The sequence below is a fragment of the Cokeromyces recurvatus genome (genome assembly GCF_025118155.1).
Source record: "Cokeromyces recurvatus strain NRRL 2243 chromosome Unknown BX663scaffold_10, whole genome shotgun sequence".
Taxonomy (NCBI): domain Eukaryota; kingdom Fungi; phylum Mucoromycota; class Mucoromycetes; order Mucorales; family Mucoraceae; genus Cokeromyces; species Cokeromyces recurvatus.
The window spans coordinates 342,852-358,799 of NW_026251396.1; the positions used below are offsets into that span (position 1 = coordinate 342,852).

A 15,948-nucleotide genomic window follows, 5' to 3' on the forward strand; every position below is an offset into this window, starting at 1 on the left:
TTGCAAGCAAGCTCTAGATACGAATATGAAGAATTTTATCTTATTTTCAATGATAGTAAATATGGAAAGAGAGATCTTTTACTACAACTGCTATTGCAGATCAGAAATAATTTAATCTAATTAACTATTACTGTATTCACCAAACATGCTATATAATATTATAAGTTTTAGTTAGTAAGCAAATAGTATCAAGTATTTACTAATAACAATGAATGAACGAATCTTGAATTTCGCGTTATAGTTAATAAACTAAATACTCTCCTAAGTCCCGTTGTTGGTAAAAGAAAAGTAAACAACTTTTGTGACTAACAGAATCATTGCAGAGTTTAAGATAAAAGTTATACGTGTAATATAAACGCATACTATTGTTTTTTTAAAGGACACTTGAAAGAAATGATGGTCAAATCACAATAATTTATCTATTAAAAGCTCTCTTCACTTGAGAGTACACGGTTATCTATAATTTATTATCTATGTCCTTTAGCCAGGCACTTTCTGAACAAACTACCTGTATTATTAGTATCACTATGGTAGTTATTACGCTAGCCGATCATTTATACCTTTTACACATACATACATACATACATACATATACATATATATATCTACAATGGGTTTTCAGATTCCTTCTTTCTCTCTAATATAACCTTCAACACATTATGTGTTTTCTGAAGATTATTAAAATTTTATTAAATAAAAAAAAATGCATTGAATCATGTTATTTTTTCTATATTACTGGGTTTCTTCCATATTAACATTTTCTTCTAATTTCACTTCTTCCATCTTTTGGTCGTCTTGTTTCTCTTCCTTTTGGTTTGCTAAGGGTTCCTTTTTATCATTCTTCTTCTTCTTCTTTTTTGATCGTTTCTCGTTATCACCCCGTTTAGCAAGTGTTGGATCATAAGGACAATCGATAACACGTAAAGCAGACAAAAGATATCCACCACCCGCACTCATATTCATATTGGGATGCATACGACCTGGTAATACTTGATATTCACGTAAACTACTTTCAGTTACATCTGCATTCAAGAAGTCTCTTGTTCGACGCATCCAAAAGGCAGCTTGTAATAGTACCTCCTTACTGAAACTATAAATGACAATAGGTCGAGATCCAGCTACATAGTCCTTTAAGACCTTAAGTACAGACTCTGGTTGGAAGGCAGAAGAAATAATTAAACCGTCAAAGTCTCCCTCAAATAATAATTTTCTTGATTTTACTTTGTAGTCCCATGCTGTCTTTCGTCTTTGATAAGCTCTCTTTTGATCATCGTCTAATTGATTCACTTGATCTTCTGTTAAAACATCAAAAGGCTCTACATATTCATATCATTTGTTAGCGTATGCATATACATAGAATATGATAATGATATAGATATAGATATATACCTTCAGGAGTAGTAGGATCGATCATAGCGAATGGAACAGTATACAATGTGTCTTGAACTGATTTAGGGAAATTCATATAACGTAAAATATCATAATTATGAAAGTCTCCTTCATGTAAAGCGACAAGTTGACCAAATCCACCCATTCGTTCCAAACAAGAAGCAACAATCAAGCCCTGAGTATCATCGACGACTAACAATTTAGCATTGGCATGTACATTAGCCATACTTAATAATATAGAAAGTGTGTCGATACGAATATGCTTGATTTTCTCGGGATTTTTTGAAAAAAAATAATTTGAAATTGTATTTAATGTAGGTCTAACAGGTGTAAAGACCTTCATAAATCTATACATATAAAGGAAAGAGATGTTAGGAATTGTCACTTTGATAATCCCTATTTGTATATAATATTGATTTTTTACTTTTTCTTTTTACGTTCAATGTATTTAGCTTTCGAATATTCCGTCTTTTTTGAAAATTCAGCGTGTGAATCAACCATCTTTTTAATAATTTCTTCTGTATCTAGTTCTCCACGCAGACCCATTTCTTTGAGTTTAAGTACTTCTTCATGTGATAGTTTCTGAACTGAGGTATCATCAATGATTGTTTGATTGTTTGCATCCGTTTCCTCTGTATATATGTATATAAAGTAGATTGTTAGTAAATAAAAATAAAATAAAATAAGCAGCTTACCTATACTAGTGTTTTTTGAAACATGTCCTACAGGTTTAATTTCACCTTTGTTTCCCATAATTTCATAGGATAAACCATAAGGTTTCCCAATGAGATTGTCTGATTGGAAATTACCAAATTTTCCTAAACTGATCATACTAAACATCAATTAGTATCATAGCTTAATATTTTTTTTCTTTTTGGAAAAAACAAAAAAAAAAGGAAAGAGAAAATGCCTTTACGTATTAGGTTTTAAATTAATAATTTTTGAATTGCCACTTGGCATTTCAATGATAATAAATTGATGAGGCTGAATTAGATCATTATCTGCCATTTTAGGGGGTTAAAGAAAGGTAGAAAAAAAATCAAATAAGAAAAGAAAGAGTACAAATGAATTTCAATTAGTGACCGTTTTTATTGAAATTGAGGCTTATAAACTTTTATGCATAAAATTTATAGAAGCTTTTTTTTTTTTTTTATTATCATTATTAAGTTATGAACGATCTTGTTTAAGAGGATGTGCTGGAGATGGATTCAAGATGGTATTATTATTTGATGGAGGTTGTTGTTGTTGTTGTTGAGGATTATTGTAGGGCCAATAGCCACCAAGACTTGAAGGTGGTTGCTGTGAGATGGAGCCGTATGATTGCTGTTGTTGAGATGCAGTTTGGTAATAAGAAGGCTGTTGAGGAGCATTATTATTACTAGGATAAGATGGAAATGATGGCTGTGGCATAGTATTGTTTCCATAACCAGGATGATATCTGTGTTGATTATAAGGAGGCATTGTGATTTGTGGTTGTGGCTGGGAATAATTTACTGTTGCTTGATTTATATGCATATTTGATGTATTGGTACTTGTTGGTACCATATTAGATCTAATGGCAGTAGTATTGGGCGAAGTCTGTTGTATCATGGGACTATGAGATGAAGCTGTTGGTTGAGGAGATAATTGATGCTAAATAAAGACGACATAATTAGTATAACTGGCAAGTCTATAATAATCGAAACACCTCTCTCCCTCCCGCTCTTACTTACGTTTTTGGTATCTTCATGAACACGATTTAGAACGGGAACATTCGTTGTGCTGCTGCTGCTACTACTTGTTGGCTCATTAAAATTATTCTCTTTTTCCAATTTAGTATCCGATTCCATCTAAAAAAGGAAATTAGTTACATCATGCGAATTCTGTATATATTTTTATACGCGTCGTACTTCGGGTACAGCTGGGTCGGGCGTATTTAAACAGGCTTGAATAAGGTTTTTTCCTTCAGGCTTAGTGACAATAGGTTGCAGTTTAGTTGTTGTAAATGTGTACACTAGTCCTGTTTCTGAAACAACTAATAATAACACTTGTGTTCCAGTTAATGTGCTTAACTCGTATGCCTATTATTAATATTATAATTTGTTGTCAATTCATATTATTTCTATTATTATTATTATTTATTACATACTAACAAATAATTACCTTTTTCATAATACCAGATTTACGTTTTGAAAAGGTAATGTGCCTTTTATTCTTATCTTCAATGTATTCAATCTTAATCTTTCTTCGTCCATTACGTTTAGAGGGTTTAGTTTCATCATCTTCAGACTCATCTTGATCTATATGTTCATTTTGTCTCTTTTGTCTTATAATAATATCAATTTATATTCTAAACTATACTTGTTGTTTAATAACCTACCCTGCAGGTAACATATTTATTTTTTCCCCTTTTTTTTTTTTTTTAATTTGATAGTTTACAAATATGGATGTTAAAAAAAATTGCCTTTTACAAATAGAAAGAAATAAAAAAAAAAAAAGAGACAAATATCTAATAAAGAAAAATTATGAGAAAAAAAAGCTGAGTGGCTTATCATTGGCTACTACAAATTTATTTTAGAATAGCGAACTTTGACATTTTTTTTTATTATTTTATTTTATTTTGTAATTATTTTTTTTTTTATTTATTTATTTTGTAAACATGACAGATTTAATTAGTCAAATTGATTTGGTTAAATCAAAATTTTCAGATCAATTAGAAAATTTAGAAAATGAATATGAACGCTGGAAGAATTATAAAACAGATTATGATGCACTTGAAACCCAATTAAAAACATTGCCTGATAAAACTTCACGCTCAGCAATGATACCTTTAGGTCAATTAGCATTTATGCCTGGTAAAATCATTCATACAAACGAAATACTTGTTTTACTTGGTGAACGATATTATGCGGAAAGATCTGCTAAGCAAGCACTTGAAATACTTGGTCGTAGAAAAGAAGGTAAATACATACAAAAAAAAAAAAGCTGAAGCATAAATATAATGTTTCATCTTTACATTTTTTTTTTCTATAGTTGTCAATGAAAATTTAAGATTAGTTGAAGCCCAATTAAATAGTTTTAAAGCTAAAACCGACTCATTAACTAATTCAAGTATTTTTTCACAACAGCAGGTATATACATATATATATATATATATATGCTCTATCACGTATGCAGACTATTTATGTTTTTATATATAGATTAATGAAGAAGGTTTACCTATTATGGAAATTAGGGAAGAACTACCTTCTGTAGATGAAAAGAAAAATAATGACAAAAAGAAAATAAAGAAGAAAGTTCAATTTCAAGAAAAAGAAGAAGAAAGTATAGAACAATCATTACCAGAATCTGTCCTACGTGCGCGACAATTAATGAAAGAAGCAGATGAAAAGATTAAGCAGCAGAAAAAGAACGACGATGATGAAGAAAACAAAGCATTATTTAAACTTTTACAAGAACTAGAAGAAGAAGAGGAGAAGAATGAAGGAAATGAAACAAGTGAAGAAGTAATGAAATCCGATTATAAATTAGTGAATAGAATACCTAATGATGAATTTGACGATAATATTATAAATACAGATGCTGATGACGATGAAGATGACAATAGAAAGTTTAGCGATGATGAAGAAGATGATGAACGTTATGATAGAGAAATAGCAGATAATATATTTGAGCGATTTGGTGCTGACGATGATGAACAATATCCATTAGATGGTGTTGTAGATCAAGAAGATTTTACTGAACATCAAGAAGATTTACCAGAGTCATCCTCTCAAGCCCAAATTAGATCTCCTGCTGACATCTTTAATACCGTCCGTCAAACACAGGCAGACAATGAATTCCAAGATGATTATCCTTCTTTAGATGATAACGAAAGCCATGCAATGGATTTAAATGAACTAATAAAGGCAGCCCGTAATCATCATGAACCATTCTATCAACCTAAAAAGGGAACTGAAGCAATGATACCCATGGTAAAAGAAACAAATTCACCTAAAGAAGGACTTATTGTCGCTCAGAAACACAAATTAGATAATAAGGTGATGAAAGGAGCTGTTATGGAACGTGATATAGCTCCTGTTGATTTAGAAGAAGTGGAAGAAGATATGGACTTGAGAGAAGCCACTGCTTTATATCAACAAAAGAGACAAAACATGTTGGCAGTTACAGGTGGTTTCTCATTTGCACCTAAGCCAGAATTTGAAGTATTTGATGAAGAATTACCTTTACCGAAGAAGAAGGATGAAGAGCCAAAAGAAGAGCCAAAAGAAGTTGCACCAAAGAAGATATCTCGATTTAAAGCAGCAAGATTGGGTCAAAAACTTAATAAAGAAGAATATTATTACTAAATGTTTTATTAAGAGAAAAGAAGATAATAACAATATTAATAAAAAGAGATTTCTAATGATATAGTGGTAATTATGAAATGCTTGAAGTATCGTCTTTTTGTTCTACTGTTATTATTGTTTCTTCTGTAGTTGTTGCTGATGAAGAAGAAGAAGATGATGATGATGAGGATACAGCGGTAGATATGACGTCTATTCATTGACTTTAAGTATTAATTTTATTTTATTATGGCTTTATTAGTCATTATATACCTTGTTCATCTTTATTATTTTCTAAAGAAGCTTTACTCTCGGCTGCTTCTTTAATTAATTTCCATACATGTTGCCTATCTTTTTGTATATCTTGACTTCTATTATAACACTATCTGTTAGTTCAACTTGCTTAATAATTATGTAAGCATTCATAAACTTACTTTTTTTCATTTTGTTTGAATTCATGTGTACATTGATCAAATAATTGAGGATCCATATCCATAAAGATTTTCAAAGCATTATAAACTAGTCCATGAATCGTTCTAATATGAATCATAAAGAGATTAGTTTTCAACTATTTACATGATAGTCTCTCTCTCTCTTTCTTTTACCTATTCCAATGTTGCTGAGAATAAGTATATAAAGGTTTAAACATGATTGGCATGATGACCTTTACATTCTCATGCATCAAGTTTAAAATGAATTCATTATTCCAAAGATAGAGAGCCCGCTCTGCAACCTGAAAATGAGAACTAGAAACACATTGAGCAATTTTTTGAAAGACGGGTACCATGATTTTAGGAAATTCAACATTATCTGTAATATCCAAGATTTCTTCAATCTCGTTTAAAAACATCACTTCTTTTGCACTATTCACTTTTGGCCAATAGCGTAATAAACTTTCCACAACCGTTTTTGTTAATGTCGCATCCTTCTCTAAGAATTGTACAACACAATAAGCTAATTGAGGATGGTAAGTTGATAAAGAAGTGGGTTTATGCAAAGGCATAAGAACTCGGATCAAAAACGTTTTATGCTCTTCTTTTAATGGAAGAGCAAAACCATTAATAATACTAACAAAAAAAAGTTTTATGATTAGATCATTCATTTTCAGAGTAAATTCAAATTATTACCTTCCCAAAATTTCTAATAATTCAGCAATGCCATTAAAACTTTCTGTTTCATAAATAAATTGGAAAAAGATGTTATTGATTGATTTTCTAATAAACGCTCTTAAATTAAGAAATTTTCCATATAGTCTATGCAATGTCGTTTTTAAGAAATCCCTTTCACGAGGATCTTCGCTATCAAATAATTCGAGTAGCTATTAAAGAAAATAAAAAAAAAAGGTGAATAGACGTATATAGGATGTTTATCAAATAGTGTATTACTTGTAAAATAAATTTCTGATCTATATATTTTTTAGCTTCATGAACATTAAAGTCAGGCGATTCTACAAATCTTAAAAAGAATTCATAAACTAATTGAAGATGTGGCCAAGCTGCTTCTAAAGTAGGTTCATCTTCCTCTGGATCATAGCCTTCTTCTCTATCAATGGGAGGAGGTATTGTACGAAATAGATTAACAGAAAACTATTAAAAGAGAAAAAATTAGCTTAAACAAGAATAAAAAAAAAAAAAAAAAAAAAAAAAATCCGCTATACCATTTTAACAACACTTGGGTAAACAACATCAGTTATCGCACTTTTTGTTGTCGCAACATATTCCAACATGTCTTGTAAGGCTTGTCTTTTGATTTCTTTACCATTCAAATCGGAAGAAGGATCACTAAAGTCAAATAAAACTTGACATTGAGCTAATTTCTTTAAAAAAAGATCAGTTCGTTTTGCGGGGGGGACTTCTTTTAGAGATGGTAGCTTTTCCAAAGCAACTTTATCATATACATGAAAACGAGAAGACTTTTGTCTACGAGGCATTTTGCCAATAGGTATTGTATCTTTAGAAGCACCCTTTAACCAGGCCATTGCATTAGGTTGTTTTGGTACATCCTTTGCTACTGATAAAAAGGGTTGTTTTTGTGTTATTGGCGACTAAAATAGTATTAGGGCTTATATCCTACTAAATAATAATAATAATAATAATAAACATCTTACGGCTATACTATGATCTATGGATATAATAGGAGGTTCAGCATTTGTAGTTGTAGTTGAAGTGGTCGGAATAGTACTATTAGGAGGTGTAGTACTAGTAGTGTTATTTGTTGGCAACATGTGCTGAATCGAGGCTCGAGATAAAATAGAAGCTTTATTACTAGTGGCCGTATTTTGTCCACTAGTAGAAGCAGTTTTAGTGAATTTATTTGTAGATGATTTCGTTTTCTTCGTATTTGTTGAAGAATTAGATGAAGTTTGTTTCGTTGTTATGAGGTCATTCATTGTAGAATCATTGACTGTACTTCGAACAGTATTATTATTGCTAATATTGTTATTATTATTGGTAGTATTGCTATTTGATTTTGAAGCATCTTGTTGAGAAGATTTACTTCTTGAAAACTAAATAATAAATGCATAATCTGGTTTTAGTAGATTAATTTATATGCTATATTCATCTTTCCTCTTACAGCAACTTTTATTCCTTTTATCATTTACAGTGTGTATGTGTGTGTATATAATATAAGTGATATACAACTATAAATATTATGTATGTATGTATGTGCGTGTGCGTATGTGTATATGTATGTTTATATGCCTTTTTCTAAAGTAAATGTTTTTTTTTAGTTGAAAAAAGAAAAAAAAAAAAAAAAAAAAAAAAGTGGAACTATCGTTGTTTGAAAAAAATAAAAGAAATAAGTGATTTTAAATTGTCGTTTGCTTAAGATTCATCGTTTTAAGCATTGATACTAAATACGATTAATAAAGGAAAAAAGATAACCAATGAACATACAGTATCGTATCGCCCTATTCCGTTCAGATAAAAAAAGTATATAGTATATAGAAGCACAAAAAATCTTTCCAAGAGATTAAGAGTAAAAACTGTATAGAAGGAAAGATGAAGTCAAAAAAAAAAAAAAAAAAAAAAAAAAAAAAAAAAAAAAATAGCGGTATTATGCGGATAACCAAGCAACCAAGGGAAAATCCGGATAAAGTAGAGGAAAAGAAAATTTATCATAAATGCGTATTTTATTGAATTGAATATATAACAGATCTAATAGGTAAACTATAAAGTTGTAACTTGAATAATCTTGTACTTCTTTAGACTAATTCAAAAGGGTCTCGAACAGAAAAGTATCGGTTGTATATAATAGAGTATTTACAAATACCCCATAAAATGTGAGCCAGTAAAATCAATATACTAATTACTAGGTAAACAGTTAGGGTGCTAATAGAGAAGAAGAAAGAGGAGTAAAAGGTCATAATTCTGTTCAAGACGGGACAAGGGTATTATCTTTTTTATTAAATACAGGTTCTTAATCTAAAACCTGGCTATCTAACAATGAATTTTAAATGAACAAAAAATTAAAAATTTAAACAAGTATACATGCATTATTATTTATTTAATATTAAATAAGTAGAAGCCTCTTCTCATGTATTCTTAGTACTTTTTTTTTTGTGCTTTTATCTTTATTCACAAATAAAATATTCCATATAGGTATCAAGTGCCTTAGATGAAGTTAGAATCCGTCTGTAGTGTACAGTCATTAATAGGAATACAATTACAAGACCTATAATACCTTCTTCTATTGTATATAATGGCTTTCAAATATTCTTGATTTATATACTTGGTAAAGACGAAAAAACAAAGAAATAATAATAGTACACGATTTCACAATATTTATTGTATTATGTTAGTATACTAAAGACATAATATAGAGTAGTTATAAAATACGTATATAGTCATGTACGATGGAATAAGCACTTTTGTTAAGTCAGCAATAGGTATTAGATCTTTTGACGCGTCCAACTTCAATATATATATATATCGATCTATATATTTGAGATATGTATATAATTTAAATTAACTTTTTTAATAACAATTTACATTAATCCTTGCATTTTTATGTCTATTCTAGAAAATACTAAAAGAAAAAAAAATGCATACAATAATATTGCCCGTTATTCGTAACAAAATTTCCTAAATACTCAAATTTCAATAAAAATGGGTGTACTTTTGATGCTATATGAGAGTGCTAAGAAAAGATAACAGTATGATGGATATATTGTACGTATATACAGCAAATGAGAGAGAAGAAGATTTATTGATAAAAGATATGCCATCAATTGTTGTTTCGACTACTAACTGTTCAATATCTTATAAAACTTTAATATTCGTTTCTCAAGCTTAATAGATTTGAGTTTATAACTGTAGAGAGTATATCACTTTCTATAATTGAAATTATATTCTCAGGTAGAGGAATAGATACCTAGTTTAAAATACTGAGTGTGAAGATAAATTTAATCTATATAATTGCATTGCATTTGTTGACTTTGAACATCAGTAAGTTACGAAAAAAAAAAAAATAGTATTTTATTTAATTAGATTCACCAAATAAAATACAGCATATATCATTTATATAGGCGTGTATTAAATTCATATGATAATTTATACAGATAAAAATGTATGTTTATGAAAGTGTGAGCTTAGTTACATATAGAATAGGCGGGAGGAGGAAGAAAAGCTATCTCGCATATAAAGAAAATAGTATCTAAATTCTTCATTTGTATGTTGAGAAAATCTGATCACTCCTTATAAAGTCAATGGACAAATGTTGATCTCTTATATTTTCTGGAATAGAATGGATATCATCAATATATCCAAAATATTGCGAATTTTTATAATTGCATCTCTCTATAAGTATAAAGGATTGAAGTAAGCTTGAACTTACGATCGTTTCAGTAGACCATATGCGAATAATTTGAATTATATTTTTACTTAGTGCAACAGCAATTGCAATAATAGCCATTTGGACCCTATATATAAATGTGTATATGTATATAAATAAATACGAAAAATAGTTTATAGGAATCATTACATTACTTTTCAATAGAACCTGCAGTTTTCATAGCTTCATTCAAATGATGTATAAAATTGTATGGCAATATAAAGTTCCAACCACCGTTATTGTTAATGACAGGAGAATGCTCATTAAGCTTATAATTATATATTCATAGTTAAATTATCATAACTAAAACAGTCATAACACTTGTTACTTACTAATTTGATTTGAGTGTCGATAACACTCATTATCGATGGATTATGGATTATATTTTGGATATCGGTAGTGATATATCCTCCTGTGTCATTTGGGAATACTTGACAAGGAGGAATGATTTCATTACTCAGATCACTATCAGAGAATCCGTATTCCCATATCTGTGTTTCCTTGTGTTTTTTATGGGTCAACATTCTCTTGTTAAATAATGAGTTATCCTGTCTATCAAACTAGAGAGAAGGGATGATTCTTAGTAAGAATATATTTATACATATATGTCTATATACATATTCATTATGTGTACAAATATACTGAAACTTCGTTTGTTTAGATTCATACCATCATGATATTAACCGGCTTGTCTGGTGAATGAGATTTAGAAGGATTATAATATTGTTTAATATTGTTGATGGCCCATTTCAGTTGTGAAGCTGTATGAGAATTTCCAATAATATAGAATTTAGATGTCGTCTTTAATTCTTTTAACTATGCATTTATAAATTATTATCAGAGTTAATAAGACTACCTATATAATTACCTCATCTGGAAACTTCAAGTAAGATGTAACTTTGTCCCACGTAAAGAGCATATTTGATGAAGTTTCATCATTTTTAACATCATATACATTATGATATTCTATTGAATTATCCATACTTTTTGGTCTCCTTGGTAAATTACGTAAATAAATACCACATAGATCATTATATGCACTGGCTTTAAGCTCTGTTTCTTTACATTCACTGATGTAATCAAGTTGTTTTAATTCAGAACATGGCAAGATAACAAAAGCGACTGTAGGCATATTAGCATGTGAAACTATACCTGCCTACATATAAGTATGTATACATGCATTAAAGACAAGAATATATATATATATATACATAGAATACTTACTATCCTATTTACAGTTAGAAAACATCTTAATTTACTATATTCAACTATTTTGCCTTCAGGAATAATAGACATGATGTTGGATGTCTTATTATCTCTAACAACGTTATTTAACGTACTTAAAGGTACATAAGAAGAAATACAAATTTCGTTTTCACTCATATAAGGATTCATACTTGCAGATAAATTAAAAAGCTTTCTTCATGTTTATATACACATGCATATACATATAATAAAAGATGAGTAATTGTATGATAAACATATAGAGTAACCTACGTTATTTCTTCTATATATGTATATCTTTGACATCCCTTTATCGTAATTACTGAGACTGGTTCATGAGCTTTTGTTAGAATACCACTAAGTTCAAAAAGTGCAGTTTCCCATACTGCTTTTGATCTCTTTATTGATAATGGGAACACATTTTCATTTTGTTCTCCTAATCTTTTGCCAATCATGATTATAAGAAGAACTAAATATAAAAAATAAAAAAGAAAAAGAATAAATAAAAAGTGTCGAAAATTAAGGCTTTTTAAATCTTGATGCTAATATCCATACAAACGCGTAATATAAGATAAAGTAGTAAAATACCTCCCTCTTTTTTTTTAAAAAAAAAAATAAATAAATAAATATATAAATAAAAATAAACAAATAATTCGCATGATTAAACTTTAATAACAAGGTTGATGTGTTTCTCGTGCTTGTACATTTTAGAACTAGTTATATTTCCTTCTACAGTAAAATTGTTTGTTATACACTTATCAAAGGAGACTGATAATATAGTGAGTGTTTACCAATAAATGTCTCCTTAATTTAAGATTATTTAATTGCTGTATGCAGGTTAATAAACCACGTTTATAACTACCATAATTTAGTCTTAAAAAAAATAATCACAGTTTATTCCCTCTTATTTCAGGGCTATTGAAACTAGGTTTACGCCCTTGAACCCTATGATTTGCAATATTTAACAAAGAATTTACAAAGTTAGATATGTACTATTTGTTTTTTCTTCCCACTCGCAAATAGATTTTACAGGTTTTTTTTTTTTTGGATTAATTATTCTCTGTTTTTTTTTATACTATTTATAATTAGATTCACAGCCTTTAGAATTCATTCTTGTCCTTTCCTTATATTATCTGCCGCATTATAAAGGTAAAAGTGTAGTATTCAAAGTCTTTTTTTTTTCCCCTGCTGAATCAGTGGTTTGATAGTTATTATAAAACAAATTTAAAAAAGACGGAACACTATAGTTCTAAAGTTAATTATTTTTATTTATTAAAATTGATAAAAAAAAAACTGTTAAAGAAATAGTCTGCGATAGGATGTGAAAGCCAAGAAGAGTTAGTTAACGATGGAATAAAATATGTTATAGATATATAAAGTGTTAGATGCTTTGATATTATTTGATAAAGTAGATCACAAGAGTTTCAAGAGAATCTAGATAATAATAATAGTATGAATTATTATTTTTTTTTCTTTTCATTTCTCTATTACGTCTTGAATATAAAACGGGCTTTATATTCGTCTATACGATACAAAATAGTACAAAGAATATATTCATATACTCAATGTATTGTATATATATTATACAGTATATTTCTCTACTATTTACATTTAGCATTTATTCTATCTTATTTATTCAATGAATAAATTATTTACTGAGAAAGAATGATCTGTGATATGACAGCTTACAGTAAAATTAAACTGTCAAAGTGTTGTAAAAAGGGTACAAATAATTTATAGTTTTGTAGGAGACAGTTAACAATAACAATAACTTTATTTTCAACTCAAGGGATAAATTAATAATTACACATTTCAGTGTAGATCCAAGGAGAGAGAGAGAGAAAAAGTATGCATATATATACAAATTACTTTCAGATATTACTATAGTATTATTTGTTATAATGTCTTTTTATATAATCAAGACTAGATAGAATCAATCATAACAAAGTCACTAAATCAACAGAATTTGTATAAGCAGCAGCCATAACATCAGAGAGGAAATAGTTCCGTTTAAATAAATAAAATAAAAAAAAATAAAAAAAAAGGCTATATCTTTTATGATAATGATCTATCTAAAGTGTAGAGAAGATAAACGGAATAATATCCTAATCAATTATACTGCTAAATATCTCTTTCATGTATCTAATAGAAAAACCCAGTAAGCTACAGTAAAGCACTGTTTATCTTTTTATGCCTATTAGACCGTTTGTTTATGTGAAAATTTTTTTTCTCCTATTTTTTTTCCTACACTTTTCTTTTCCTGTTTTCTTCTTCATTAAAGTGAAGTTCTGAGAATAGTGGTTACTGTAATAATTCAATCCCTGAGAGTAGGTTTTATTTCGAGTTTTCACGTCTCATTAAATAAGATTGTGAAAGGAGGCATATATCGATCAACCTCCACGACTAAAGATTAATTTTGTAATTAATGACTACGGGTTAAGTTATACGGAAAAAAGAGTAAAAAAATTTAAGATAGATAAAAATAAACATGAATGCTAAAATGCGTTCAGTGCTTGTTCAAGTCTAGCAGGTAAAACAGCAAATACTAAAGACAAGAGATATCATTATTCTAAAAGTCAATAAAATGAGAGTCTACGATTAGATAGCTGCCCTAATAAAGACACATTAAACTCTACTAAATTTTCATAATAGTCGAATTATTTATTTAATATTAGATCATAGCCTCACTAATTCTTACCAGTCAATAATATAGCATCTCAAGTCTACCTCAAAAGCCTGATAACTTAAATCAAGACTCTCCTTTCTCTGTGGATACAGTACTTCATTCTATCTTGGAAATAATAATAGTGCTATTATAGAATGAGGTAAATAAAAACCTAGAATTATTGATATTAAGAATCATACTTATAGGTATCCATTTATATACAACTATTTTTAAGACTGCCTGGAAATTTAATCTCTTAATAGGACTAAACGTAAGTCTTTCAAATATGTAGAAATAAAGTGTTCACTTCGAAGCACTTTATAGATACTTGATATGTCAGTTTTACTTAATTTTCACATGCATGCATTGGAGTGGTTATATAGTATATTAATAAAATGTCTATTGTTATAATGACATTATTAAATTTGGATGACTGCTTTTTCGAAAAATTAATTAATTAATTAAATAAAATAGTAGAATATAAACGAAAATTCTTTTGTAACATCCTACAACTAGGTTACAGTTCAAGCATTTTACTTTTAATTATACTCTTTACAATCCTGTTTCAGTTTTGTTCTCGTTATTGATTAACCTTGTTTTACATGATTCGATAAATCAATCCATTATTTGATCATTAAACTTTTTTTTTTCTTTAATTATTGATTCAAACTTTTAGTAATTTTCCTTTCTTGATCATGTACTTTCTAATGATTTATTCTTGTATTTTATTTTCAATTCTTTCTCTTACCCTATATTTTATTCAGGAGCTTACTGGTGCCTTTTTAACTTTGTTGCGAAAATGAAAACTAAATAGCAGGTATCCGTATACAACACTGTACAAGCTTAGTTCAAAATACATGTCCACTCACATAAATATGTATATAAAAGGAATGATTTGTAACCATAAAAGGATAAAGTGAAAGGAATCTTTTTTATTATTTTTTCTTTTTTTTTAATATTTAGTAGCTACCATCCTTTTTTCTTTCTTTCTTTCTTTCTTTCTTTCCTTTTTTCTTTCTTTCTTTCCTTTTTTCTTTCTTTTTTTTCTTTTTTCTTTCTTTCTTTTTTGTACCTTTTTTATTTATTTATTATAAACTATTTATATTATACATATACCTTTATTTATTTATTTATTTTTGCATTCAAGCTATTATACCTTTTATTTTACCCACTTTTCTTAATCTATTGTTTTACGAGATTAGTATATATTCAGATAGATAAATACATTTTCTTTTTTTTTTTGATCATTTTAGATGTTACGAAACAAAAAAAAACAACAATCTCAAAGTAACAACAACGGTGCTTGTAATAAAAATGAAACCCAGAAGAGTTATATTAAACGAGATGATGCATCTATTTCATCTATAAAGTCAACTACAAGTTCTGTTTTTAGTACTTCAAGTAGATTAAGTAACAGAATACCAAATCCAGTAAAATATTTTGTGGGTCGTGCTAAAGATTCAGAGAATAAAAGTTTTGCTTCAAAGATATTATTAAAGAGATCGACATTGATTAATTTTAATTTCTTCACTA

General features: G+C 28.5%; 6 protein-coding genes across 6 annotated transcripts; 2 read left to right on the forward strand and 4 right to left on the reverse strand.

Moving 5' to 3' along the window:
• Nucleotides 1-452: 452 nt before the first annotated feature.
• BX663DRAFT_506878 (Gcd10p family-domain-containing protein) lies at nt 453-2,412 on the reverse strand. Its single transcript, XM_051527251.1, has 6 exons — nt 2,306-2,412; nt 2,085-2,221; nt 1,814-2,021; nt 1,390-1,736; nt 561-1,316; nt 453-504 (listed from the first exon to the last, which is right to left on the reverse strand). The coding sequence occupies exons 1-5, from the start codon at nt 2,395-2,397 to the stop codon at nt 733-735; spliced, it is 1,368 nt and encodes a 455-aa protein (XP_051383539.1). The 5' UTR covers nt 2,398-2,412; the 3' UTR covers nt 453-504; nt 561-732.
• A 114-nt stretch (nt 2,413-2,526) lies between these two features.
• Nucleotides 2,527-3,792, reverse strand: BX663DRAFT_506883 (uncharacterized protein). Its single transcript, XM_051527252.1, has 5 exons — nt 3,749-3,792; nt 3,532-3,694; nt 3,279-3,449; nt 3,102-3,218; nt 2,527-3,021 (listed from the first exon to the last, which is right to left on the reverse strand). The coding sequence occupies exons 1-5, from the start codon at nt 3,760-3,762 to the stop codon at nt 2,557-2,559; spliced, it is 930 nt and encodes a 309-aa protein (XP_051383540.1). The 5' UTR covers nt 3,763-3,792; the 3' UTR covers nt 2,527-2,556.
• Nucleotides 3,793-3,993: 201 nt separating this feature from the next.
• On the forward strand, nt 3,994-5,782 carry BX663DRAFT_560524 (uncharacterized protein). Its single transcript, XM_051531894.1, has 3 exons — nt 3,994-4,328; nt 4,402-4,499; nt 4,569-5,782. Exons 1-3 carry the CDS (start codon nt 4,028-4,030, stop codon nt 5,715-5,717), a joined length of 1,548 nt encoding a protein of 515 aa, XP_051383541.1. The 5' UTR covers nt 3,994-4,027; the 3' UTR covers nt 5,718-5,782.
• Nucleotides 5,783-6,123: 341 nt separating this feature from the next.
• BX663DRAFT_433266 (protein phosphatase 2A regulatory B subunit) lies at nt 6,124-7,671 on the reverse strand (the record flags this gene model as incomplete). The annotated part of the gene is made up of 5 exons (XM_051522985.1): nt 6,124-6,229; nt 6,299-6,760; nt 6,821-7,011; nt 7,079-7,279; nt 7,351-7,671. The coding sequence occupies 5 exons, from the start codon at nt 7,669-7,671 to the stop codon at nt 6,124-6,126; spliced, it is 1,281 nt and encodes a 426-aa protein (XP_051383542.1).
• Nucleotides 7,672-10,173: 2,502 nt separating this feature from the next.
• On the reverse strand, nt 10,174-12,336 carry BX663DRAFT_506891 (uncharacterized protein). Its single transcript, XM_051527253.1, has 8 exons — nt 12,306-12,336; nt 12,024-12,219; nt 11,751-11,946; nt 11,395-11,682; nt 11,196-11,342; nt 10,859-11,086; nt 10,682-10,794; nt 10,174-10,614 (listed from the first exon to the last, which is right to left on the reverse strand). The coding sequence occupies exons 2-8, from the start codon at nt 12,203-12,205 to the stop codon at nt 10,359-10,361; spliced, it is 1,410 nt and encodes a 469-aa protein (XP_051383543.1). The 5' UTR covers nt 12,206-12,219; nt 12,306-12,336; the 3' UTR covers nt 10,174-10,358.
• A 450-nt stretch (nt 12,337-12,786) lies between these two features.
• On the forward strand, nt 12,787-13,745 carry BX663DRAFT_506903 (uncharacterized protein). Its single transcript, XM_051527254.1, has one exon. It carries the CDS (start codon nt 13,203-13,205, stop codon nt 13,395-13,397), a length of 195 nt encoding a protein of 64 aa, XP_051383544.1. The 5' UTR covers nt 12,787-13,202; the 3' UTR covers nt 13,398-13,745.
• The last annotated feature ends 2,203 nt before the right edge of the window (nt 13,746-15,948 follow it).